At 37.9% G+C, this 26,426-nt stretch overlaps 1 protein-coding gene across 1 annotated transcript; it reads right to left on the bottom strand.

Moving 5' to 3' along the window:
• Nucleotides 1–6,814: 6,814 nt before the first annotated feature.
• Nucleotides 6,815–26,426, bottom strand: top3b (DNA topoisomerase III beta). Its single transcript, XM_032577901.1, has 17 exons — nucleotides 26,132–26,426; nucleotides 24,179–24,310; nucleotides 22,792–22,973; nucleotides 22,424–22,620; nucleotides 21,801–21,957; nucleotides 21,370–21,483; nucleotides 21,049–21,139; nucleotides 18,721–18,875; nucleotides 18,459–18,564; nucleotides 17,458–17,604; nucleotides 15,745–15,918; nucleotides 15,172–15,300; nucleotides 14,504–14,653; nucleotides 12,084–12,184; nucleotides 10,289–10,490; nucleotides 8,971–9,158; nucleotides 6,815–7,180 (listed from the first exon to the last, which is right to left on the bottom strand). Exons 1-17 carry the CDS (start codon nucleotides 26,199–26,201, stop codon nucleotides 6,899–6,901), a joined length of 2,577 nt encoding a protein of 858 aa, XP_032433792.1. The 5' UTR covers nucleotides 26,202–26,426; the 3' UTR covers nucleotides 6,815–6,898.

The raw sequence follows: 26,426 nt of genomic DNA, 5'->3' as shown, positions 1-26,426 counted from the left end.
AAACATAAGTAACAGATTTTGCAACAGTGTGCATTACAGCAAACTAACAGCATGTTAAGATTTTTTATTATCATGAAGGTATATTTGAAATATTGTACATTTTTGGAAGCAGTGTTATTTTCTAATCTGTTATAATATGGCACCTTTTTTTAAACTTAGTTATTCCAAAGCACAATTTTTACTTTAGAGAGTCATAAACCCATAAACATGAGTTCTGAATGAAAAGAAAATCAGTTACTGCAGAAAGGACTTTTTTATATCAATTCACTGTTTTTTACTGTTCAAAATAACAATAAAAACATTTTAGGACAACTTGGATTATGAGCATTCTGTTTTATTGACATGTTGTGAAACTAGTCAGTGGAACGTATTCTCTGTTCTTTGGTCTCCTATGTAACTGAAGCTCCATCAGGCTTTGAGCCAAGCTGGGCCTCAGGTGTTTCATGGTCTAAGCAGTGAACCTTTTTTCTTTTTTTTAACTACAGTCACATGTTCGATTACAAAGCTGCTCCACATGCAATTGGATCACAATTCAAAGGATTTTATCAGCAAATGTGAGTAAAAAGCGCTATTGTTTTCCTAGTAAAGTATCAACAAATCTATTTATTATAACCTTTAATAAATAAATCACTTTTTAAGGATTCTTTATTAAGGGAGCAACGTTATGCTATACTGTGGTCAAGCTAAGAAAGTAGAAAAATATAGTTAATTTAATTTATTCTTAAGTTATGCTGAAGAATACTGAACAAGTAAATTGTCCATTGTGAATTCTTGGACATTTTTAGCCTACCTGAATTTAATCTGTCATTTTATTTGTATTCATTCATATCTCTTCTGGTTAAAGGGAAGGTCTTAAATAACGGAGGAAAAGGCGAGGGTGGTGTGGGCGGGAGGAGGGTTGAGAGCGACCCTCTGGAATGCTGAGGGGAAAGGTTGGAGGGCGGGTGGGGGGGAAAGGGGTTCTCAGAGGGCGGAACCTAAGTTAATTTACACATGATGCGTTCAGGTTGTTGGACCTAGTTAGATCGCATCAGTTTTCAGACCAATCTCTTACCCGTCCGAATCTCTATAAATGTATTATTATTATTATTATTATTATTATTATTATTATTATTATTATTATTATTATTATTATTATTGTTGTTAAAATAATAATAGAAAAAATGGTGTACATTGATGTAGTAGTTTTTTTGTGTGTTTTTTTTTTTTTTTTACAGCAGAAACAAAAAAAAAAGGCATTTTATCTTAATACTGTTAATAAGCTGATGCTTTTGGTCACCTTCCTTATAGTAACTGCCCGAGTACTAAATGGTTATTCTGCCTACTAGACATGAAGTCAACACTGCTAAACTAATAAATTTGATGAATGCACTAAAGTTCTAACCAAATCCTATTGTATTTGTTTAATTTACGATTTCATTAATATTTCCCGATAGGCGGAGTGTTCCTTGAATGCAACATTAAAGTATGAGGAGCGAGCAACAAAATCGGATCAGTGCGCCGACGTATAGGAGCTAGGGTAAAGCGTGTGCCGCATAGGGACTATGTTTCCCGGTGGAGTGAGACGTTGAATTGAATCAACGTCGACGCACTTGTTTGAAAAAGGCTATCCGCGTTACTACACACACTTCCCTGTGTCAAACCTCTGAGTTGAACTACCCGAGCAGTGCATTGCTTGTTATTGATACATCCATTTATTGCTGCTGGCAGCAGAGCCATGCACCGTCCCGGCGGAGTTAAAGCAGGGGACAGGACCATACATGTTGGGAGGAGCTGAGCGCTGACCACACTTCTTTACATCACCCACAGCCTCACTTATTCCGAGACGAGCTAAACTCATGAAGCTGAGAGATTACCGCCATGGATAAAAGTTAAAGGCGTGGGGAAAAAAATAAACAAACAAAAAAAGACTCTTTCACAGCGGGGTTGAAGGTCACAGTGAGTGGCTGCGTCATTTCTAACGAATTCCACAGTCCCAGAGTTTCATCTGAATTTTTTGGTAATATTTTCTCCTGCTAGGCCTGCTCCTTTTAACCTGGATTGGTAAATAAAAACATGTCTGCCTTCTTGGATTTTCTAATAAAATAACTACTTTTACTCTGTAAATATATTTAAAATAGGTCATTTTCTTTTATATATATGGATCAGTATACTGTTTCAAAACTGAAAAAAAGACTCTTGAATTTTTCAAAACTGTCTTTTCCACAGGCCTTCATTTCCAAACTGCCTGGAACAGGCCTAACACAAGAAAATACTTTTAATTATTTTTAATTGACTAAAATGTCAAATTTCTTTATCCAATAAAGTTGACTGATACTCAGAAAACAAAGAACAAAAATCATGTAATGAAGCTCCTTTCAAATAGCTTATTTAAACCAACAGTTTAGAGTAGAGCTCTACATACGGTTTGATGAATAACATGGAGATGTGGATATTGGCAAAATTTATGTGGTTATAATCTGGGTGATTTGATCCGAAAAAACATTCTGGTATCCCATTGTTTGATCCGAAATATCTCAAGAAATAATGTTGGATAGAGCTTTTAAGGCACATAAAAATTAAAGTAAAATTACTAATGACTCAAAGTGTGTTTTGTTTACAAACGGATGAATTCTGCTTAAAAATCCAAATGACTGTAATCAGGATGGAGTTCTGTCACAGTTCTAATGATCTTAAAAACTGTGTATATTTTGTTTTTATTCCACATTCGTTGCACATATTGTCAATAAACTGAAATGGTCAGTATTTGCAGAAAGAAAATATTATTCATTTTTTCAATGAATAATAATTTACTGATATAAAAGCTAGCTTTGCATAAAACAACTTTTTTCAGATGTATAATAAATACAAATGATTATCTGCAAAGTAAAACTTATAACAAATCACCAAACAAATGATTAAAGTCCCCAAAAGACAGACATATTTTGTTAGCATCATGCTCCTTCTTTGATTAACATTTATACTGAAAATATTCATAGCTGAGTTAGGTGCTTTTACTTAGGAAAAAATTAAACCCAACCTACACTCAGGATTCAGGAAGTACTTTAATCACAAGTTGTTCAGTTAAAACGTTCTGGAAAAAAAAAATCCTCTGACAATTCAAGCATAATAAGCTACTTTATTTTATTCTCAATATTATTTTTTGTTATAATTAATATTTTTTAACAATATAAACTATAAAATGAACAAATTTTATTAGTAAGAAAAAAATCATATATCAGAAAAAAGATCAGTTAAACTAAAATGGCAAATAAAACAGCAGCTGATTTGCAGACAAAAGCTGTCAAAAATTCTAATATTTAAAAACACTGTATGCCACTATGAGTGGTGTGGAAAGAGAGAGAGAGAATTTTACAGATGTGCAGTTGAGGTTGTATGTTTTACCCAATTCCTAACATTTGTAAACTGCACAGTTGGTAGCATTGTTTGCCTTGCAGCAAGAAGGTCTTGGGTTAGATTCCCAGACTGCATGTTCTCCCTGTGCATGTGTGGGTTTTCTCACAAAAACATGACTGCTAGATTAATTGGTTTCTCTAAATTCTCCTTAGGTGTGAGTGTGTGTGTACATGGTTGTTTGTCCTGTCTGTGTTGCCCTGAGATGGACTGGCGTCCTGTCCAGGATGTACCCCGCTTATCACCCGTTGATTGCTGGAGAGAGGCACCATCACCCCTCCCAATTCCACCAGGAATATGGGTGTATGATAATGGCTGCTAACATTTGGCTGACTTATAAGCCTTAGAAAATTTGAAAGGAGGAACAATTAGCTGATTGGTCAGAGAAGTTGTGAATTTGTCCTCCAGCAGCATAGAGGACTGCTGCCTTGAAGACGAGGCATCAAAAGAGATAAAATCCTCTCTTCTTTTTTAAACGGTGGTATTTCTAACAATGTCCAGGACAACTGCCCATGCTGTATAAAAAAGAACACCTCTAACTGCCTCCAGTGATCTGACCCCAGCAGGGAATGTAAGGAATTTTTTTACGATAACTCCAAGAGCACCTTTACGTGTTTGAAGGAAAAATCTGAAACATATTTTGGGTTCATACACTGTCCAATTAACTGTGCAAATTTCTCCTTAAAAATAAATATTCTTCCATAACCTGTTATCAACTGAAGGATGGAGCTTACGAGGTGCATTTTAGGAGTTGGTGACTAAAATATACTTTCACTTAGGCTGCAATGGGTTCTATCATACTGACAGATTACGAGTAACAAGCAGTTCAGTCTTTTAACCACTGTCATCCATGAGATACAACACAACCACTTGCACGATAAAACCACTGAAATCCCCTCTCACACACACACAGACACACCTGTCTGCAGAGGATCAATAGCATAAAATACTCTGATCCTCAGGCAGCTCTGGATTGCAGCTTGAAACCAAGCATCATTCCAAATGGATTCAGCCTCTGGGAGGAAAATGAGTCACCATAGCAACATAGTGGAGCCTATCTGAGACATTCACCCATTGCTGCACACAAACATGATATGGGCTTATATCAAGTTTTGTGTGGAGTTGATTCCTTCGGTTAATGGTGGACCTGTGGACTGAAGGTCACACTGAGAGAGGAAATGCAGAAAAACATGACTATAATAATATCTATCTATCTATCTATCTATCTATCTATCTATCTATCTATCTATCTATCTATCTATCTATCTATCTATCTATCTATCTATCTGCAGTTTACAGTTAGCAAGATTAAGACCAGCAATGTCCAACAAACTGCAGGTCAGGAAGCATCCAGGAGGTACAAATAAAAAAAAGTTGCTTTATTATTATTCCTTATGTGACACTGCAGGACAGAGACGACATGACAAGTATTTCTGGGTCACAAGAAATATCTTCTCCTCTATCAGTAGACTAGACTACTGTCACCCACGTCCTCCACTCCAGTTACACAATTTGGAAAAGTTCTATTTAGTATCTAAATCTTTGGTGCCTCAAAGTGGCATCACTGGGGTTCAAAACTAAATGGGAACAACTGAATGCTAAAGTTAGTAGAGAATGTACTGGCTCTAAAGAAACTGGAATAGTTCTGTCTAACGGCCGATTCCTGGAGCGCACACTGAATCACTTCATACCCTCTCCCCAGTCTCCGCTACGGTAACTGGAGCATAAATCCTATAAGATCAAACGTTTAGTCTTATGCAGTCCTTATACTGTATATTACACTCTACACAGCATGAATTCTGATTGGCTAAAATTTATTAAGAAATTACAAAAATATTATTTCACTACAAAATTGTGAAATGATCAAACAATTAAAGTGTGGGTGACACAAGCAAACCTTGAAACATTATGTTAATATCTTTAACAGCTTTATGACAGTGTCCTTCTATGAGCAGAATAATTCAAGTTAGCACTCTGGAGTTTGGTTGCTGTTATCGTATCCCCTGGAACTAGTCACCAAGATCCCACCTCAAAAAGGCATCCCCTCAGTATGATGCTTCCACCAACATGCTTGAGAGTTGAGTTTTGGGTTTATGTGACCAGGCATTTGTGGCTCTCTTCGTGTAATGCATTTTGAAAAAAAGTCAAGTTCCTTCTATCAGAAAGTCAGATTGGTGCAGTGCATTAGCAATGGTGACCCTCAGCTGCTTCACGTTAAAGCACAGGTGTCAAACTCCAGTCCTCAAGGGCCGGTGTCCTGCAGTTTTTAGATGTGCCACAGGTACAAAACACTGGAATGAAATGGCTTAATTACCTCCTCCTTGTGTAGATCAGTTCTCCACAGCTTTGCTAATGACCTAATTATTCTATTCAGGTGTGGTGCAGCAGAGGCACATCTAAAAGTTGCAGGACACCGGACCTTGAGGACTGGAGTTTGACACCCCTGCCTTAAAGGATCTTTTCCACTGAAGGGACATTTTTGGGAAATTGGCTACTTTCTCTTCCCTCTGTGTCTGAACTCCAAGAACCAAGATCAATAGCTATTTTACATAAAAAAATTTTATTTAACAAGAAACACATTGTATGTAGGAATGGTGTTACTGTTGATAATTGTAATAAACATATTTTATCTTCCCTGTAAGACTGGACATAAAATGGGGTTTTGATGACAGTATAACTGGACAATAAGAGATGAGAATATTCTCAATAATAATTTTGATGCACTTTACCTCAGCCCATCTTGAAAAATCTCAGGAAAATTCAAAAATGTGTCACGACCATAGAATAGATCCATGTTTTTCAAAGTGGGGGCCATGCTTGAAGCTTGAAGACTTGAGTCCCCCTTGTTTGGTCAAATTCTACAACGCTTACATGCAATGACCATTTTCAGAAAAGAGCCAATTTAACTGCTCAGCAACCTTTCACAGAATACAAAATGTTCAAAATTTTCATCTGAGTCAATAAACAATGAAAAACAAATTGTTGTGTCAGCTGGATTCCATTATTATTGTCTAAACCCGTCAAACTGTATGGTGTGCTGTGGATCTGGTTTGTGGGGAAAAAAAATAAAAAGTCCTATAAGTTTTGCATTTGAGAAATGGAGGAAAAAAACCCACTAAAGACCTGAGCCATCTGAGAGGCATGATGGGTCCATCTAGAGGTCCTCTGCTAGTGAACGGTTCTTCAGGAAGAGCACAGACTGGTGTGAAAATAAGATCCACATTCTCTAAAGCAGTTTGTCTCCACTTTACCTGTCCATCACCGGGCCAACACAAAGACAAGACCACCCACACACCTTCAGGTTTTAATAAATCACTTCACCTGTTGGTTAAATAAGAGCAAACCTTGAAAAAAATGTAAATTTTTCTAGAAAATATTTACGTAATTAAAGTCAAACAACTGTCACAAAGACAAACAAATGTGGATGGTAAACTTTGTTTTATTGGACCTTTAAACTCCAGATTCAGGACTTCATATGGCCATGTGCTTTGGTACTCTATGGTTGTTACACAAAGTATGCTGCCAGAGCTGCCATTTTATCTTTGGGTTTTTTAGGGTTGCCACGGCGTCCCCTGCCCCGCCCTCGGCCTCCTCGCCTCGCCCCACCGCCTCGGTGCATGGAGTGCCTCATAGTGGCGTGTTTGAGCTCCACCACGTCCTGGAAGACGGGATCACAGAAAACACAGCCGGTGTGTTGGGTCTCGCTGTCAGGAAGTGGAGTGCGGGTCTTGTTGAAGTCCACAGCAACAAGTGAGGCGTCACAAGCATCACAGCTCTCCTGCGTCACCTGAGAGAAGAGTGAGAGGCCAGGAAACCTGAGGGCAAGCTCACACACAGCCTGACTGTAGTGTTTGGCTTAATCCAACCAGGTAGCTGAGAACATTAACCAAACAGGTCTGATTTGCAGGTGTAACTACTGGTTACACAGTTTATACCTGCAGAAATCATATACCATTCCCCTGCTTCCCCCCAATAATGCATTAAGTGATGTCCTGACTTTATTAATATCCAATTATGTTTGTTTCAGTTGAGGCCAAAGTCAAATTCCAGCAATACGACAAGTTAACCATACATTTTGAACTTCTGCCATGTTTATCTTGATTTTGGACCAAATAATACACTTATTAGAAAAAGTCTCATGAAGAAGTGTTAAAACCGGGGAAAAATTAGTTCCAGCAGGATCATCTTTGAGTGAATCATTTTGAAAAAATGTAACTTGAGTATATTTACACTGTGAAAAAAATCCCACGTTAAGAACTTATTCATAGTTTCATTCAAATAAATATAACTAAAGCTTTTTGAAAACTTCCTACTTTATTTATATTGTATCTTTTTAAAACTGATACAAAAGATCAATTATATTTTATCTTTTTTAAAAAGATAAAAAATGTTGATGAACTTTTATCATCACATAATCAATGACTGGCTGACTAGTCTGACTGAGGAACATGTTTATATGGCTGCCATACATGGTGAGGCAAATGGTGCAGGAGGTTAAAACATAAAATCCGTAAAGATTACAGCAGTTAGGGGTCACCCAACCCTAAGCTCCATTATAGCCATCAGACACAATATAAAAGCCAAGCAGATGCTTGGAAGGAATACGCTGGACAAAATCTTTTCTGTCCTCCAGATGGGAGCATGTGGAGTTTTCTAGATTTGAACCTGAACTCTGTGCTTTCATCAGATGAGAAGTTTGATTTTCAGCAGCAAACACTTCAAGTGGATCTGGTGCCAGAGAATCCCAGACTCACTAAGTATAATGGAAAATGTGTGATGCTGTGGGCCTGTTTCTCCTACCAGGACATTTTAAATCAAAGATATTGTGTATTGTGACAGACAACTAGAAATAGGTCACTGCTAGGTAAAGGTCTCAAAGATGTAGCCAAATAAACACAGAAATGGTTCATCAGAGAAATTCTGTCTTCCTCTATGCTCCTCCCAGTTTAATGAACTGAACTCTGTAGAAACCCTGCACTCTGAACCACGTGTGTGTGGGCATGCATGTGTGTGTGTCTGTTTCAACTTAGCAAAATCTTTCAAGGAGTGCTCTTCTGTAGACAAAATGAGGTGTACCACAGAAATATAAAAAATTAGGCCACAGGTATTTGTTAATAATGGATGTGTCTTAAAGTGGGATTTGGGGGCGTGCCGTGGTGGCGTAGGGGTTAGCATGACCCATATTTGGAGGCCTTGAGTCCTCGACGCGGCCGTCGCGGGTTCGACTCCCGGACCCGACGATATTTGCCGCATGTCTTCCCCCCTCTCCTTCCCCGTTTCCCGTCAGCCTACTGTCACATAAGGGACACTAGAGCCCACAAAAGACCCCCTGGAGGGGTAAAAAAAAAAAAAAAAAAAAAATTTTATTAAAAAAAAAAGAAAAAAAAAAAAAAAGTGGGATTTGTTTCTCAACTGAAAATTAAAGTTAGGATTTTTATCAGGAATGTTCAGAATAAAGTCATGCTGCTCCAGAATGTATTTTCCATCTGTATGCATGGTTAGCAGCTGACGTGACGTGACCTGACGCTAAACATGAGTCTAATATGAAGGCTGAGTCACCAGACAAGGCTCTCTTACCTGGATTTTGTGTGCATGTTCAAAGAAGTGCACCACTACATTGCACTTGTTGCAAGCCATTCTCCATTTTGGTCCAGATGTGGGATCTAGCACCAAGATGCCACTGTCACACTCCACACACTGGCCGATGCCCAGAGCGTTGAGGGAGTGCTGACAGGTTGGATGGGTGCATTCATTACAGCCCATACCTGGTGTAAACACACATGATGGTCACATCACTCGGGACTGGTGGGTAGAAAACCAGTCATCACATTATCACCCAGCGTAGCCTAAAGTCCTATCAAACACTCACAGTACCAGATTATAAAGTCCAGGAGCCTCATGTATAAAAAATGCATAGTTTTCATATTAAACCTTCTTTAAGTTCTGCTCAGAACTCCAGGATGATCAGTCTGGATTAATATAAACGCTAACAAACCATCATCAACATTCCCCACTAGATCAATATGATCTCTGAACAAACGCTCCCTCTGAATCCTTCCATTGGCGATGTTCTCCATCAGAGCCAAAGAGCTCCTCAATTACGCAGCTCTCCTTCGCGCAGCTACTTACATACGTGTGATTATATACACACTTTGAACACCTTAAAGACAATCAAACCTGCTTGGAGTTCATCTGCTGATCCAACCCAGTTTTATCTTTTTAGTGAGAATGAAATTACCTCACAGATGGATGCGCTTCGCCGCACAGACCAAAGCGTTGCATCAAGACAAAAGCTGAGGGAATTTATTATTTACATCCTAGTGAGGTTTTCATGTCCTTTTATTTTTATTTTCTTTATTTTGTGTCCGTGTTAGGTTATTGTCTGAGGATAAATGCGGTTCAGTTTCATTGTTTATGTTTAAACATAAAATATTAAAATCATGAAAAAACGTTGGGTTTGATGCCTTTTGGTCTAAATAACTGAATGGAGTCAGATTTCAGTGTCTTTATGTGAGTTTTGACGCTGTGTAGTTCGTTATTGTCCACAAAGAAAATGTGCGTGCTGCTGCACATTTTCACGGCTGGTCAAAAGTTTGCGTAGATTTGTGCAAACTTTCACGCCACGTTCAGTTTTATACATGCTGACTTGTGCGTAAAATATGGTGCCGCAAATTTTTTGTGCGTACGCACTCTTTATACATGAGGCCCCTGGTTTTGTCTTTATTCCCTCACTTAGTCCTGATTCTGGTGCCAACTTGCAGACAATCATCACAGACAAAAGGGAAGCCAGCTTTTCAGATCAAATTCTAAAGGTTCATCAGAGATTCTTATGTACCTTATATTACAATGAAAACATGGCATTTCTGGAAACAAACAACAGAGTCAACGGGAGTACCTTTCTTCATGTCCCTGAAAGGGGGGTGGCTGAAGCAGTAGGGACACAGTGGGTAGCTCTTGCCCCGGGCCCCAGACGTCCACAGCACCAGCTCAAAGTCATCCAGTGGGCAGCGGAGCTCCTTGTACAGCTTGATGGCTCCATTCTGCGGGAGGCTGTAGGTCTCGTCACAGTGGGAGCAGTGGAGTCGGCTAGGCTTGGCCTGCAGGAACAGGAACAGCTCAGTCACTCTGCTCATACCGCCAGTACACACTCAGATTAGTATCATCACTTCCACACAGCCACAATACTATGATGGAAATAATATCCTGTTCTCTTAAGGGACAACAACACTATGGAGTGTTACAGTAAACAGCAAAAGTGTTACAGGAGTTGAACAAAATCACAACTTGTGCTTTATGACCTCATCTGGAGAAAATACCTGCAGCTCATTTGAACTGTTCCATCATTGTGTGAAATTAAGAAGATATTATTTTTCTCATAACAATGTTTCCAATGCTTGCTGAGACTCCATCCAACTGATTCAATGATGTATTGGCATGTGAAGAACCTGCACCACTTGGAATACAACTGCCAACAAAATAACATTCCAAACTGCCCTGTACGATGTAAATATTGCTAACAGACTTACAGTGACAACACAGTTCCATGCATTATAACCTTGAGTTTGTCTTGTTGCAGTTATTCTCTTTATGTCAAGAAGTGGCTGTTCTCACAGAGCCAAGGTGTGGTTCTGCTGGAGGTTTCTTCCTGTTAAAGAAGAGGTTTCTTCCTGTTTCTCAAGGAAACACAGTAAATCCTTGCAGGTCTGAGTGTAGCTGCTGGCTTCTATAAGCGCTTTATGTATCGCACTTCTCAAAATTACATCACACTGAAAATGTTGTGGAGACATAAATGGCTTTCAGGCTCAGTTCTCCTTTTTTACATTCCAAATTTGTAAAGTGCTAAAAGCAAATTAAAATGATTCCCTATTCAGTCCTACATACAGAGGTGGAAGGCACAATGGCCTCAAGAGGGCACCAGAGCGCAACAGGTTTACTGTAAATTTTGTGATTGCAAGCAGGTTACTTGCTAAAATAATTCTAATATAATTTGTCAACTTTAGTTGCAGAAATAAAACTGTACATAGAAAATTCATTATGTAAATATAGCTTTGTAAAAGCAGAAAAAAGAACACCACATGATGACATCAGAAACATGAGGAACAACAATAATTTCACTCAGTGCTAACAATGAGTTAGAGACCATCAGAGGTTTCTAATAAGGATCAACTGTTACTCCTACTTTAACAACCAACATAACCAAAAAAACAAGGGGTCAGATAAAAATTTAAAGGTGTTCATGTTTTCTCAATCTGAAGGGGGCGCTCAACTCCACAGAGTGTTGTTTCACTGATGGCTGAAACAAAAATGGCCTCATGTTGTTGTCAATATGATATGTGAGATGAACGGAATCACATTTACAGTTTGGAGGATCAAACTATCACTCTAGAAACTAGCCAGAGAGGAGCAAATGTCTTGATGCTCATTTCCAAAATGCCACAACAGTTCATGCTAAACCTGCCTAAATCTGAAAACTTTTGCCAGGTCTGCAATACTTTACCATTGCCACATATCTGCCATAACGGCTTATCCTTGCAGGGTCTCTGGTGAGCCATCTCCAGCAGTAGTTCGGACACACCCGGGGGGGTGTGTCCCCCCCCCCGGTGAGAGGGGGGACACACTGGACAGTTCCCAGTCCATCGCAGGACAACACAGAGACACAGATCATGGACACTTTGACTAGATCCACTCACCTGGATGTATTTCATGAAACGGTGGCACTTGCCACAGCGGGAGAGGGGCTTCCCAGTGGCAGCGATGGGGGAGAAGGAGACCTCCATCAGTTCATCCATACCTACACACACACACACACACACACACCGTCGTGTTTTTAATATATTGTGGAGACTTTACATCGACTTCCATTAATTTTCTACAGCCTAACACTTACCCTACCCCCTAACCATCACATACCTAACCCTAACTAAAATTCTATTCACACGTTAGTCCTAAATCTGACCCCTGACCCAAAAACTTGGTCCCCACAAGGAGCAGTGGGTCCCCACAACGTAGTATGTGTCAGGAAAATGTTCCCCACAAGGTTTTACAAACAAATGCACACACACACACACAGTCTGGACAGGATCACAACAGAACCACTAGCCCAGCAACAGCTTGCTTTTTCTTACTACAACTAACACGCATTACAACTTGTACTTTATTACTTTATGAACAGTAAGTAAACCTGAAAAACAGATATTTTCATACACTGTATTATAATACTCAGAACCTTTTGTATATCATAAAATCAACTGACCTTCCTGTTTTAGGTCAGTTAGAATTACAAAGATAATTTCTACTTAATGAGTAAATAATGACAGAAAGACATTTCTGAGAATATGTTTTGACTTTAAACCAGAAGTTTAAGACTGCTTTGTCTTCAAACTACTTGGGAAAGTCAAGATGATGAAGTCATGTTTTTCTAGGTTTCTGATCAAAGTATTTGATCCACACCTGTTCATGTATTTCAAGGCAACATCTTAAAACACACTATGTGCTTATGTGACATCATGGAAGATGAGAATCAGCCAAGACATCAGGAATAGAAACATGGAGCTGCAAATGTCTGGTTCATTCTTGTTTGCATTTTCCAGATTCCGGAAGGTTCCATGGTCATATGTTCAAATAACTACATGGAAATATAAATAGTATGGCAATGAGTAGCCAGCACACTGTTCATGGGGAAGACAACCCAAAGTAAAAGTTAGTGACCACATGCAGGCGCTGCTATGAAACAGGTTCTGTACCAACAGAAGCTGAAAGATGGCGAATAAACCATTTCTCCAAAAATAACATAAAAGTAAGATTGCAAATGCACTCAAGGAAAAATACCTTAATCTTTGGGGAAATGCCCAATTCTGTGATGAAACAAAAACCTGAACTGTTCAGTCATAATGACCACTGATAGATCTGGGGGAAAAGGGAGAAGCTCAACCTTGAGAACACCGTTCCAACTGTGGGGCTGTTTTACTGCAGAAAGACTGATGCACTGCTGGTGCCACGGGAAGTCATTCCTGGCTGTTGCCATCAGACCCAACTCAACTCTGAGTGTTTTTAAAATCTAAGTTTTCTCTGGACTAGAGTAACATTTTTACATGTGCATGATTCTTATTTTATCTTACATTTATTCATACTTAACTTACTTTACAATATCACATGTATATATATATATATATATACAGTACAGACCAAAAGTTTGGACACACCTTCTAATTCAATGGGTTTTCTTTATTTTCATGACTATTTATAAGGCAATAAATCCCACTTATTAACCTGACAGGGCACACCTATGAAGTGAAAACCATTTCAGGTGACTACCTCTTGAAGCTCATCAAGAAAATGCAGAGTGTGTGCAAAGCAGTAATCACAGCAAAAGGTTGGTTCTTTGAAGAAACTAGAATATAAGGGGTATTTTCAGTTGTTTTACACTTTTTTGTTTAGTGCATATTTCCACATGTGTTATTCATAGTTTTGATGCCTTCAGTGTGAATCTACAATGTCAATAGTCATGAAAATAAAGGAAACTCATTGAATTAAAAGGTGTGTCCAAACGTTTGGTCTGTACTGTATATACGTATATATTTTATAAATTTTATATCACATATTTTATCACACACCCTAGATGGTTGTAAATGGTTCTTCTTAATGGACAATGACTCTTTTCATATGGTCAAAGTGTCTTAAAAACAACCATGTCAATGTTCTGGAGTGTCCATCAAGAAGCTCGGATCTCAGGCCCACAGAACATTTGTGAGCAGAGCTGAAAAGGTTTGTGACAGAACGACAAACCTGGCCCAGTTCCACCAGTTCTGTCAGGAGGAATGGGCCTGAACTCCAGTAAAGTACTGTGAGAAGCTTGAGGAAGGAAAGCCAGAACACCTGACACAAGTCATTCAATTTAAAAGGCAGTATTGAGGAAATAAATGCAAACTCTATATTCCGTAATTTAGCAAATAGAAATGATTTGGGTATTCCTTACTAACTTCAAACAGGAAACATTCAATCTGATTTAAAATATGTAAGTGTCTCCAATACAGTGATTGTTGCCATTGGATCTTAACTGTCCATGTACTGCTGCATGCGGAGACAGTTACTGGTAGTGTGGTAAACCTACTGGTGATGGAATCAACAAAGTAGTGAAACTTCCTCTTGAAGATCTCCAGTGTGTGCTGCAGCACCTGCTGGTAGTTAGCTTTCCCCTGAGCGATGAGGTTCAGCTGCTTCTCCACAGCGCTGCGGATGGTAGGGAGAACCAGCTCTGCATCTGCACACCCAGACAGACAAAATATGCCTTTTCTAATGTCAACCACTTAAAACAGGGCCGTTCAAAGTGTAGCCTGGACCATTAATGGCTCCAGCACTGATTTTGTGTTTCTCCTGACCATGATTCAAGAATAATACAAATTTGTTTCGCCAGCACAGGTTGTTGATGCAAATGGACACTTTATTTTTAATTAGAACAAAATTATAACAACTAAATAAAATCTTAGGTTCAATATAAAGTATTTCCTATGTCTTTCAATAGCTAAACTTTTTACTTTTTACATTTAATACAAAAAAAACTATGTCAATTTAGTCACTCAAAAACAGACTTTGGTTCACCCAAAATTATTTTTATTAATTTATTAAACTTTGCAAAATAAAGCAAGCATTTTCAAAGAAAGAGTGGCTGCCTTAAAATCACAAAATGGATTTTATAAGACAGGACATTTGCATCAGTTGTCATAGCACTTCGAAACCAAACCTTTTCATCTGAGAGTAAGAGGAATGAAAGAAATGTACCTGTTTTGTAGTAGCCATGTACCAGGACAATGCCCAGATTGGTGGGTTTTAGTCTGCGTCCATTCTCTACTGTCACATAGTTCCTTTGACAGACGTTGTTGATGTGGACGGGGATGCTGGCATCAGTACCTGAAAGGCCAAGGATACTTATCAAACCATTATTACATTACGCTTTCAAAAATGTTGTTATGGAGATTTTTTAAAATAATTTAGTGGGTAACAATTAACATAGAGCATATATCGTGGAATCTAGTTGTGAGAATTCTAAAAATACCATCAATAACAATTCCTGAAAATTAGCGGCAAACTAATTGCAGTTTTCTGGCCAATCACTGACCGTTATAAAGCTTTACCTGAAAGTTGCTAAATATGACAACGTTGTTCCATTTCAGTTTTTAAGGCTCTAAAAGCAGTTTGTCACAAAGTGGGTGCTTCACATTTTACTGTAGTCAAACTGACAACAGGTTTAGTGCCTCTAGTGCCTTTTAGTGTCTACAGTCAAAACGTTGTTTGACTGTAGACACTAAAAGGATTCAGTGTCAGAGGGGAGAGTCCTGCAGGCAAAGCTTTTACCAATGCCATGTTTCTCCATGAGTGTGATGAGTTCTGCCTCGGTCAGGTAGTGAGGAGGGCTCGTCTGCTGCTCTACCAGCTTGATCTCCTCCACTGTAAAAGTGTCTCCACAGTCGCAGGCGGGCATCGCTTCCTCCAGAGGAATGCCCTGCCAGGGCATCACTGTGGTGTAACCTGTGGACACATTCCAACCAGAGGAAGAACATCAGTTGTTTCAGCATGTCTTCACTTGATAAGCTATTGAAACAAGGTTATTTTGTAACTGCAGAAAACAAAGACAGCAGCAATCCTAAAAGTGAACAGAAAATCTGGACAGAGTTTCTGAAGAAATGAAACTTCATGACCACATTCTTCTGGACTTATTTCTCAAATGCAATCATTTTCTCCAGTGAAACTCCTATTGTTTAGGCGCTGCACTGCAATATGAGGGTAGCGTCACTTGATTGATTAGAAATCCATAACTAACCACGCTCTCTGTAACTGCACAACAAAGAGCAGTCAGAATTGCTAAAGACTGTCTTTAGCAATGCAGAAAAATGTGCAGTTCTTTGATCAGACATCATAAAGATGGTTTAACAAGCCTAAAGTAACAAGAAAAAATTGCATTTCCTGTGAAAATGCAGTGTGAATGCTGTATGCTGAATGTTTTTGGTGAAAATTGCAAAAGCATTTGAAGTTAATTGCAGAAGACTTGGTCAAATGTAAGAAATGGGCAGAAGGAGCAGAACAAAGCATAATCCTGCAAAGTGCCTATAGGAAAACTGTTGTAGAGGAGTAAAAACTTTTGAACAATGCAAAAATCCCACCCAAAGTACTAAAAATTGTAGCTTACAAAGCTCAATTGTAAGGTATATCAGCTTGTAAGGTAAAATTAGCTAAAACTATCTAAAATACTAATGACAACATCAAGGCTAGTCCTAACATTTTGACTTACAGTAAAATGCTAGGATTGTAAGTCAGTCCTAGAATCAATGCAGAATGAAAATCATCAGATAAAAGCTAAAATTAGCTAAAAAGCTAAGACTAACTTAAAAACTAATGGTAGCACCTAGGCTAGAACTAGAATGTTGACTACCAAGAACATACTACCCAAAGAGTATTGAAAGTTCTCTAGTAATATGTTGTCCTGTCCTGTTGTCCTGCTGTTGGAACAGCAGTAGTAGGAGTACAAGTAGAAGCAGCATCATCAGTAAAAGTAGCATAGGGTAGATTAAAAGCCATATGGTTGTAAAAGAGCCACTGTCCTCACAAGGCTGATAAATAGAGTATCGCTTCTGAATGTGTGAGTTACAGCTGCATGAGGGGCGGACACTGTCAGAGGCATTTTGCTGGCATTTAAAACATGAAATGCATACAGCATTCACAGTAATTAAATACAATCAAAGGACCCAAGGGAGCAGATTTTATATTTTTAGCTTTGGTCTATCATCAGGTAAACTTTAGACAACAAATTTTACAATCATTGTTTTTTTTCTATCTCTGATGAAGAAGAAGAAGAATGGGGAAGTTAAAAGACAAGATGACAAGCAATTCCATGCAGATTGAAAGTTTACCATGGTACGATGCGTTACAGGCCAAAACATCAGACTTTAGCTCGAATCAGATTTCTTCCCACAAAGACGAGACGAGTTTGTTTAAGGGATTAAAAATCCAAGTGTTTAAAGATGATTGCTTTCAACTCCATATTGGAGCAATGCAGACGCCTGGTTTTACCTGGTGAGATGAGAGTTTTCCCGCTACATGAGAAGGCCTCGGTGCCAATTTTGAAGTCTATAGTGGTTTGTAGGTACTGGCAGTCCTGACTGACAGTAGCAATGAAATGTCGTGTGATGTACTCATACAGGCGCCAGCCATCACTCCCTGCAGGACAGAGGAGAGGAAGAAGCTCTGAGACTCAAAGGACCGAGAACAGATGCATTTCACACTAGTGATATTCAAACTTTGGTATTTGTGTGGGCCACAAATCTTTTATTTTCATGAAAAATGCAAGACATAATTTTATCATTTTATTTTTAACTACTCAACTATATTTCAATCAAATGAATGGTCTGTTTTCATAGAAAATGAGTCATTAAATTACTATAGACCCAATTTATAAATAGTTGAAATTAAAAGAAAGGTTTATGGTTTCTTGAATGTTTAGGTTAAGTATTTTTCATCTAGAATATTTCTTTTTAATATCTGATTTTATTTCTGAATTGTCCTGCTTCATGTCTACAGGAGGATTAGGGCCACCTCTCTCTTCTCCGAATCAGAAATGTTTGAATTGTTTTTTGCACAGACAACAAGACTCAATTCTACCAAACAAATGTAGGATGGACTTTTCTTGTCAATAAAATGCAGATTTACAAATCTCATAACACAGAAGAATTATGTGATTATTATTATTATTATTAATGTCATTATTTTCATACATGAACAACATAATTGAAACAGACATGGGAATGTTTTGGTTATTTATTTGGATTTTGACATACATTCAAATAGAATCAGAGTTCTGAGAAAAAAGTCAGCTTTCCTTTTTTTCTTTTTGTGGCCCAAATCCTATTCCGTACTCCTATGTCAGGCCATGGCCCTCTTAATTTATTTATATTTTTTATTAATTGTTTTTATTTTTAGGCCTTCTTTTCCTTTCAGCCATCGTACATAGTCTTTCCTTTCCTGTCAATGGACATTTTACCTTTGTGTTTTAAATTGAGGTTTGAATGACTCACCCAGTTCCCCCTCTGATGCAGAACGCATGGGGGTAATGGGTGGATGGTCTCCTGCATCATTTCCCTTCCTGGGCCGGTTTATGCCGGTTGAAAGAAGCGCTTTTACCTGTTGAAAAGAATTTTTAAACTCTGAATAAAATCATCTAAATATATTCCGATTGCCATGTCCAAACGCAACACAATGCATGTAATTATGTGTGCACTCGTCCTTGAATATAGTAGGCTGACTAATTTTGTATTCTCAGCACCCATTTAGTCCTACCTCTTCTGCCCAGACGGTGTTGTTGATCTGCTGCTTCAAGGTTCCCTTCAGGTCAAAGTTCTCATGGTAGAGGGTGGTTTCAGTACGTGGGTAGCTGATGTAGCCCTGGGTATAGAGGCGCTCTGCAATCTGCATGGTATGCTGGGGACCCATACCTGCAACATCCCATCAACTGAACCTGATCGTCCACAAAACTGAGAACTCCACTTTAAAGTTTCTTTAATGTCATAGTGAGAAACAAGTATCAAAACAACTAAAGTTAAAGATCCAGAGTAAGAGTTTTCAGGGACATGCGCACCACTACCTTGTACATCCAGCAACTTCACAAAGAAAGAGTTTAGCTTTTCACTGAAAGAGGGCTTTAGATATTCTGGGATTTTATTGGACAAAATGTAAAGATTAAATATTGGTGGAAAATTGTAGTCAGAAAATTTACAGAAAACATATCAAATATCCAGTATATTAAGTAAAGAGACAATCCCCCCCAACAACCTCTACCTTTCTACCAAGTGAGGCATTGCTTGTTTTTGTTTTAAATAGTTTTTTTTATACACCAATAACCCCAGACTGCATGCTTCTTTGCTTCACTGTTTCCACTCCTGTCAGGCAGATCTCAGTCTGCAGAAGAGGAAGAGTGGAACGGTTCTGTGGTGCTTATCATAAACTCAGTTACAAAATGAAACAGCCTGGTTCCTACTTGTGTCTCATATGTCTCACATCCAGCTGAGATGGCAATGCTGTTGCTAAGTACTGAATGACGCTCCTAGCTCCATGCAGGGCCTAACAGCATTTCAATATAGATTTAGTGAAATCTGGGAGGAGGCGCCAAGTTTAATTGGCCAACCTTAAAAGCAATCAGTGATTATAGTTATTTGTTGAGATGTATTTGTGAGCCAACAGAACCCAAACACAAAGATTAAACTCATAGATTGTAGTTATGGTAACAAAACAATCAAACTATGAAGACTGTTCTTTGTACTTTTACATAGTAAACTACCCAGCTCCTTTAGATGTTTCATTTAAATGTTCATTTAAAATATTTTAATCTGTCTCTGCTGAAACCGCTGCATTGTCATTCTCTGTAAACAAATGTTGTAAGGTCTGTGTTAAAATGTTAGGGGCTTCTGAACTCTATAGTTGTGCTTTAGTATTCAGGATTTCCCCAAGCTCATTATAAACCTGGTTGACCGCCAGGCTTATAATACACTTTTCAGTCCTTTTCAGACATCTCTTATCACATTTACGCCGATGACATTCAATTGTATTTTTCATTCAATCAAGTGACCGCATCAACAGGACAGTTTGCAATCCTCCTCCAACGTTTATCCCGTATCAGTGACTGGCTCTGCAGTAACTTTCTGGTTCTAAACACCAGTAAGAATGAGAGTATGATTACTGCTCCCAGTCATTTGCATCAAAATATGAGCCAGACAATTGCAGCATTCTGTCTGCTGGCAAAATAAAAGGCAAAAAAATCTAGGTCTCATTAGGCTTTGAGTCGCACATTAAAGTTGTTTTCCGTTCTTGTTTCTTACGAAACATTTCTAAAACAAGACATATTGTTTTGTTTTAGACCAGGGAAGTGAAGAAAAGATGAAAGTACATCGATTTTAATATCCACCAGCCCTCTTACAAAGTAGGGAGAAAAAAGGAGGATGCCATCAGTTTCAGTTTACTTCACAATTCTGGTATTTGGTTCAAACCCAGTTCAGAAATACCATTTATTATGTGCTGCCTCCAACATAAAGGGTGCTTTATAGACAAAATTAATTGATTGATTGAAATAAACCAAAGTTTTGTCATAACACAATGTAGCCAGGTTTGTTAGTTTTGATTTCCAAGGCGTAACGAGGCATTTTATCATAACTCAGCAAAAGTAATGAAATGAACGTGCTGCAGTCTGAGTGTTATTGTTAATGTGTTTTATCCTTTTGGGCAAAGAACATAAATAAAATGTGTAACATTTTTAGATTTTAGGTCTTTTGCTTTAAGTATTTCCCTGCTGGATAGTTTTTTGTTTGTGCTGCAGAGCCACTGCTAGCTCCTCACTACAGATGGCTGCTCCTCCCACATATTGGACTAAACCATTGTTCTAACAATAGTGGAAGGACCTAAAAAGTCATCCTTATTATTTTTTTCCCTTTTCTCATTGATATTGTTTAAATAGAAAGTTTCTTTTAATGATTTATTTGGAGGGGGGCAATTCTAGACTTTTCCTAGATTGGTGGGGTCATGACCCCTTGACTCCTGCCTACTACGGCTTGATGTCAAAGCAAAACCGTCTAATGTGTTTTATGATTACTGATCGTTCAGGAAAACATCACTTACCTAAAGCAGAGCTGGCCACTCTCAGCATCTCCACAGTATTCAAGGCCTGAGGCCTCTGTTTGACCTTTTCTTTTTTACTCACTGACTCCACCTGCATCCAGAAACAACTAAAAGATTAATAATACTACCAGTCAAAATCAAACAGGCGCTTCAGTTCTAGTAGTCACATCAGATGATTTTCAGCTAATCAGCTTCAAAAAGTTTTGTCTATCAAATGTATTGTTACTCCACATAAAGCTGAAATATAATAATACCTCCTGATAACTGTCAGGAAAGATCCAAACACCAATGTCCTCAGCATGGTTATGTTCTGAATCTTACCTTGGCCTCTTTGGAAATCTTGGCCAGATTGACAAACATCTGCCCCACCTCCCTGTCAAAGACCCTGACCCTGTTCCAGTCCAGAGTCAGAGGCGTGTCCTTCCCTTTGAACACCTGACCAACAAACAACAGATTCAGCATCCTTGGCTCAGAATAAGCCAATAGTTCAGCACAGAGCTACACCATGTAAAGAGTTACACCACTGCAAACAGCATGCCATAAGAGATTTGACTGCAAAGAAGTCTGGGAAAACAATAAGTGTCACTGTCTGCAGGTATATTTCAACCAAATACGTTCCTTACTCACATAAAACACAAGACAGCTGCTGGCAAAGTACTAAACATGAACCATTAAATATGTAGAACCCACGCTAAGAAGTAATGACTGATCTACATGACAAGAACTTAAACTCAAAAAGGGATTCTCTGTACCTTTGCCTGGAGAACCCAGTATGTTTCAGGTTTGAAGGACTGAATCTTATCATGGCGCTCCACACAGAAACCAAGTGTTGGGGTTTGACAAGGTCCAAAAGAGATCAGGGAAGAGTCTAAATTCCCATATTTGCCCTGGAAGTACTTTGTCTGGAATCTGAAAAAAAAAACAACAAAAAAAAACAGGTTAAGATTCAGTATGAAGATCAGACAGGACCTGTACTGATTAGAATATAATTTTATAATTAACAGATACAATTAATTAGTTGGTTACAACAACTAATTAATAGAATAGAAGTACTTTATTCATCCCAGCAGGGAAATTACTTCGCAGTTACAGCATAGAGACAAGACACAATAACAACTACCACTGAGTAGTAGTTGTAGATAAAATAAAAATTAAAAATAAAATGCTATAAAAGGCACTACATGCCTGGAAAATACATTATACTGAAATACTATCTGAAATGTCACAATGTCAGTTTGATTGTACTTTTGTAGAACACATATAATTGGAAAATAATTTTATAATTTCTAAATATGATCAGAACTTTAAAAGTTCATTGAAAGCAGCCAAACTGGTGGAAGAAGCCAGCTGTGTGAGGCTGGAGGTGGAAACATGCCGTGTGAAGGCGCAGCCGATTCGCAGGTCCAACTCCTGACGAGCATCCACCGACAGCGCTTCGTTCCTGTTGGGTTCTCCGAGGCGGTTCATGGCGTTCCAGATGTCTGTGTCGGTTATGGAACTGAATTTGGCCCGGAACACAGTCTGATCCCTGACAATGCCTTTATTCATCACTGGTTGGATGGCATCTAGAACCTGCAGGTGAAAGGTTTCCTTTAACAGTGACAACAGGTTCAACAACCTAATTAACATACTTGTACATACTTGTCAGCTCAGTCTATGTAAATATATTAGTGAATTTGTTTTCAACCTCAATTAAAACATGTATTTCCTGTGGAGACTTGGTCTACATGAGGTCAGAGCTACCTCAAAACAGATGTTCTCGCCTTCTTTATCACAGTCCAGCCATAAAACCACATAGTCACAGCCTCTGGCTTCAACCTGGAGAAACTTCACCATGCTGAGTTTAGGATTGGCCTCCTTCTTTTCTGTTGGAGCTTTGCTGAACAGCTCTGCAGGATCTACTTTGTCCCAGTTGTTGTATTTTCCTAGAAATAGAAAAATATGCACTGAGATACTGATTCCACTAGACTTTTTTTTTCTTGCAAAAAAAATAAAATGCTTATTTTAAAAATAAATTGTACAAACATTTTAGGGAAAATAAGGAGTTGGGGTTTAACCTAAAAACCATAAAGAACTTAAAAGCTTGTAAACATTACATTTTGTTTTATTTTATTTTCCCTATGAATATGAATATTTCACATAACAAATATAAGAAATGAAGGAAAAGGAGCAGAAAGAAGCACTAATTTATATCTTCCTCCGTTCACAAAGAAATTCACAAGGAGAATTAAACTCGGGTGGCATGACATTGAGATACATAATTGCAATATTGTAACAGTAATATCAATGGCATTTAACTAACATCTTTCTGACTCTTTATCAGTTGTGGGCATAGAGGGCAGTTAGGGTCCATCCAACTGGCAACATATATATTGTTAATATGCACAGAATAAATTATACATACAATATGTAATCCAGACAAAATGTGTATCAAAGCAGTCCTTTGCATTGTAAGATTGCATACATTGATGTTGAAAAGATGACTGCAGAGTAATATTTTGTACAGCTCTACAGATAAATTTCTCCACTATTTCTGAATTACATTACAAGAGGTCAGTTTGCAGGGAAAAGAGAATGCAGGTAAACTGCAGGCACCACAAACTGTATAGTTACAAGTTTAACTTCAATATTCATAATATTAATTTAAATATAATTAATTTTATAAATTTATAATTTTATTTTTTTAATAAAAAAAGAAAGCTCTTTTTTAGAACATAATCTGCTTCACCTAGATTATGTTGTCTCTCCCTAACTGCTAATTCCCATCTTCTTCTCCCTGTCATGACTCAAGAATGGCTGAATCAACAAACTGACTGGATTACAAAAGAAGTTACTTAAAAAACGGGGGAAAGCATAATTTACTCAGTACAAAAAATAAACAAAATCAAAAGAAAAAAATAAACAGAATTTTCTTTTCAAATAAATATTCTGAAACAAAATCATAAACCTTTAATTGTCTGCTTCCCTTACTGTGAGATGTAGCCTGAGCACTTGTATTCTGTAGAGTTCAAATGATTCCACTTACATTTTTTTTTTTTTTTAAACAAGATGATATTTATATTCTTTAAGCAACAAAATACTATCAAGACTAAGATGAAGAAAGAGCAGGATCCAATATGAGAACACCCACCAATAAAGTCCAGACTCATCACATGGCCACACACAGAGGTCATCTTAAAGTGGACGGTCTGGCTTTGAAAACTGCCGTTGTATTCATGCACTGAGCATGCTCCATTGAGCCCTTTCCGACTGGTACAGCTTCCTTAAAAAAGAAGAACAACACAACAGCAGAGGGAGACTAATTATTCAGGCAGCAGGTTCATCCAATTGACATTTGTTTTTTAATAATAATTTCCATCTGCCACACAGGGTTGGCACAACTGGTGAGCAGCTCTGTGTTGTTCTCACTGGTCAACTTCTCATGAAGTAAACTCCAAAACAATGTTAATGCAACACTTTAGACCAGGGGTCTCAAACTCCAGTCCTCAAGGGCTGCAGCCCTACAGTTTTAAGATGTGCCACAGGTACAAAACACTGGAATGAAATGGCTTAATTACCTCCTCCTTGTGTAGATCAGTTCTCCAGAGCCTTGCTAATGACTTAATTATTCTATTCAGGTGTGGTGCAGCAGAGGCTCATCTAAAAGTTGCAGGACTGCGGCCCTCGAGAACTGGAGTTTGAGACCCCTGCTTTAGACGGATGAAATTATGAAAGGTTCTACAAGATACTAGTCGATTTGTACCCAAATCCTCCAGCTGACTGCAGGGATTTCATTTTTCAGCATCACAGAGAGTCCAAAACTAAATCCAACAGAAAACCTGAAGTGGACTGTAGACAAGAGATATGTGTACCATGCCAAGATATGGGATGCTGACTGACTGAATGTTGAAACTAAACAAAAGAAATGTGTAAATGTTCTATACAACAGGCATATAATGCTACCATTGTGGGGAAATTACACTGACCACACACATATATCTTTGTCTCTCAGTACAAGTCATCAGAAAGGGAGTCATGGACCTGATTTCCCTTTGGCTTTTCTTTAAAATAGGCTTTGTCACAATCACAAGCCAAGGTATTTGATGACAGTCCATTTAGAAATTGTGAACTTATTGTATAACACTATGGGGTGCCGTTTGTAACTGTTACACAATCAAAAATTAACATTAACAGTTTGAGCTATTTAGCCTGTCATAAGAGAAAAACCTTAGGGTTCATTTTTCAAATATTTTCACGTTTTTCATTCATTGATAAACGTCACAGTTTCAAGCTAAATAATTATAAATATTTAGCTAGCTTAGCCTGGAAATAGATCTTTAGCCTGCAAACTAAATGTTTAGATGGTAAACTAATAATTTAGCTTGCTAACTATTAAGATTGAAATTGTGATATTTATAAATGAAATAGTATGGTGAAAATATAAATCCAATTTTTTCTTCTTGTGGACGGCTAAATAAGCCACATTATTGCTTATTGCCGCTAAGTTTTTATTTGTATATCTTTAAAAATGACAAGCAAGCTAATACTAAATATTTCGATTAAAATATATTTTTTATTAATTATTAATTAGAACTACAGTATATTCTAAACTTGCATATATGGACCTCCAGACCACAGATGTTTGAAGTTAGTTTAGTTACAATTAATATTTTCTTCAGTTCGGTGTAGCATTTAAGCATAGAGCAAATCATGTTAAAAGTAATTTTGTGTTGCTGCATGATGCTTGTTTCAACCGAATATACAATCATATTCAATAAATCTGAATATGCATTCCGATTAGGCTTCTCGGGTTAAAAGTATACCTTTTGAAAATGAAAACCTTCAAACAGGTATTAAACATCTTTGTCATTAAGTCCACATTTTTGTTTTTAAAATATGCAATATTTAAATCTTAATGTTATTTTTTTCATGTACTGTAAACAGGAAATCATCATAAATAACAAAAATAAAGGATTGAAAAAATCAGCCTGAGTAATTACTTAACTAATTATTTTTTCACCAAGTGCAAAATATGAACTTTTTATTAATATTGTAAAAATAATAAATATGACTGTATAAACATAAGGAATTAATTCCGATTTACCTTTGGAGAGAATTTTGGCGATCGACTGGGCCAAAGAAGGTTTCTCTGCCACCATCAGAACCGTTCTCATTCTGAATGATGAGAAAAGAACCTAACAAAATTCTGTCTGGGCCGTTAAATGACTGTGGAAGAAATAGGCACTCGGCGAAACTACTTAGCCAGAGGTAGTAAGGAAAGAACACCTCACAGCCTAGAAATCGTTTAAACCTTTCATAAAGTATAGTCATACAGCATAGAAAAGTCACTTGCTAAAGGCAAAGCTTGTTTATTTGCGTTTACTTCCTTCTTTCTTTGT

This window comes from Xiphophorus hellerii, chromosome 12, assembly GCF_003331165.1.
Source record: "Xiphophorus hellerii strain 12219 chromosome 12, Xiphophorus_hellerii-4.1, whole genome shotgun sequence".
NCBI lineage: Eukaryota > Metazoa > Chordata > Actinopteri > Cyprinodontiformes > Poeciliidae > Xiphophorus > Xiphophorus hellerii.
This window is presented reverse-complemented; position numbering and strand designations above follow the sequence as displayed.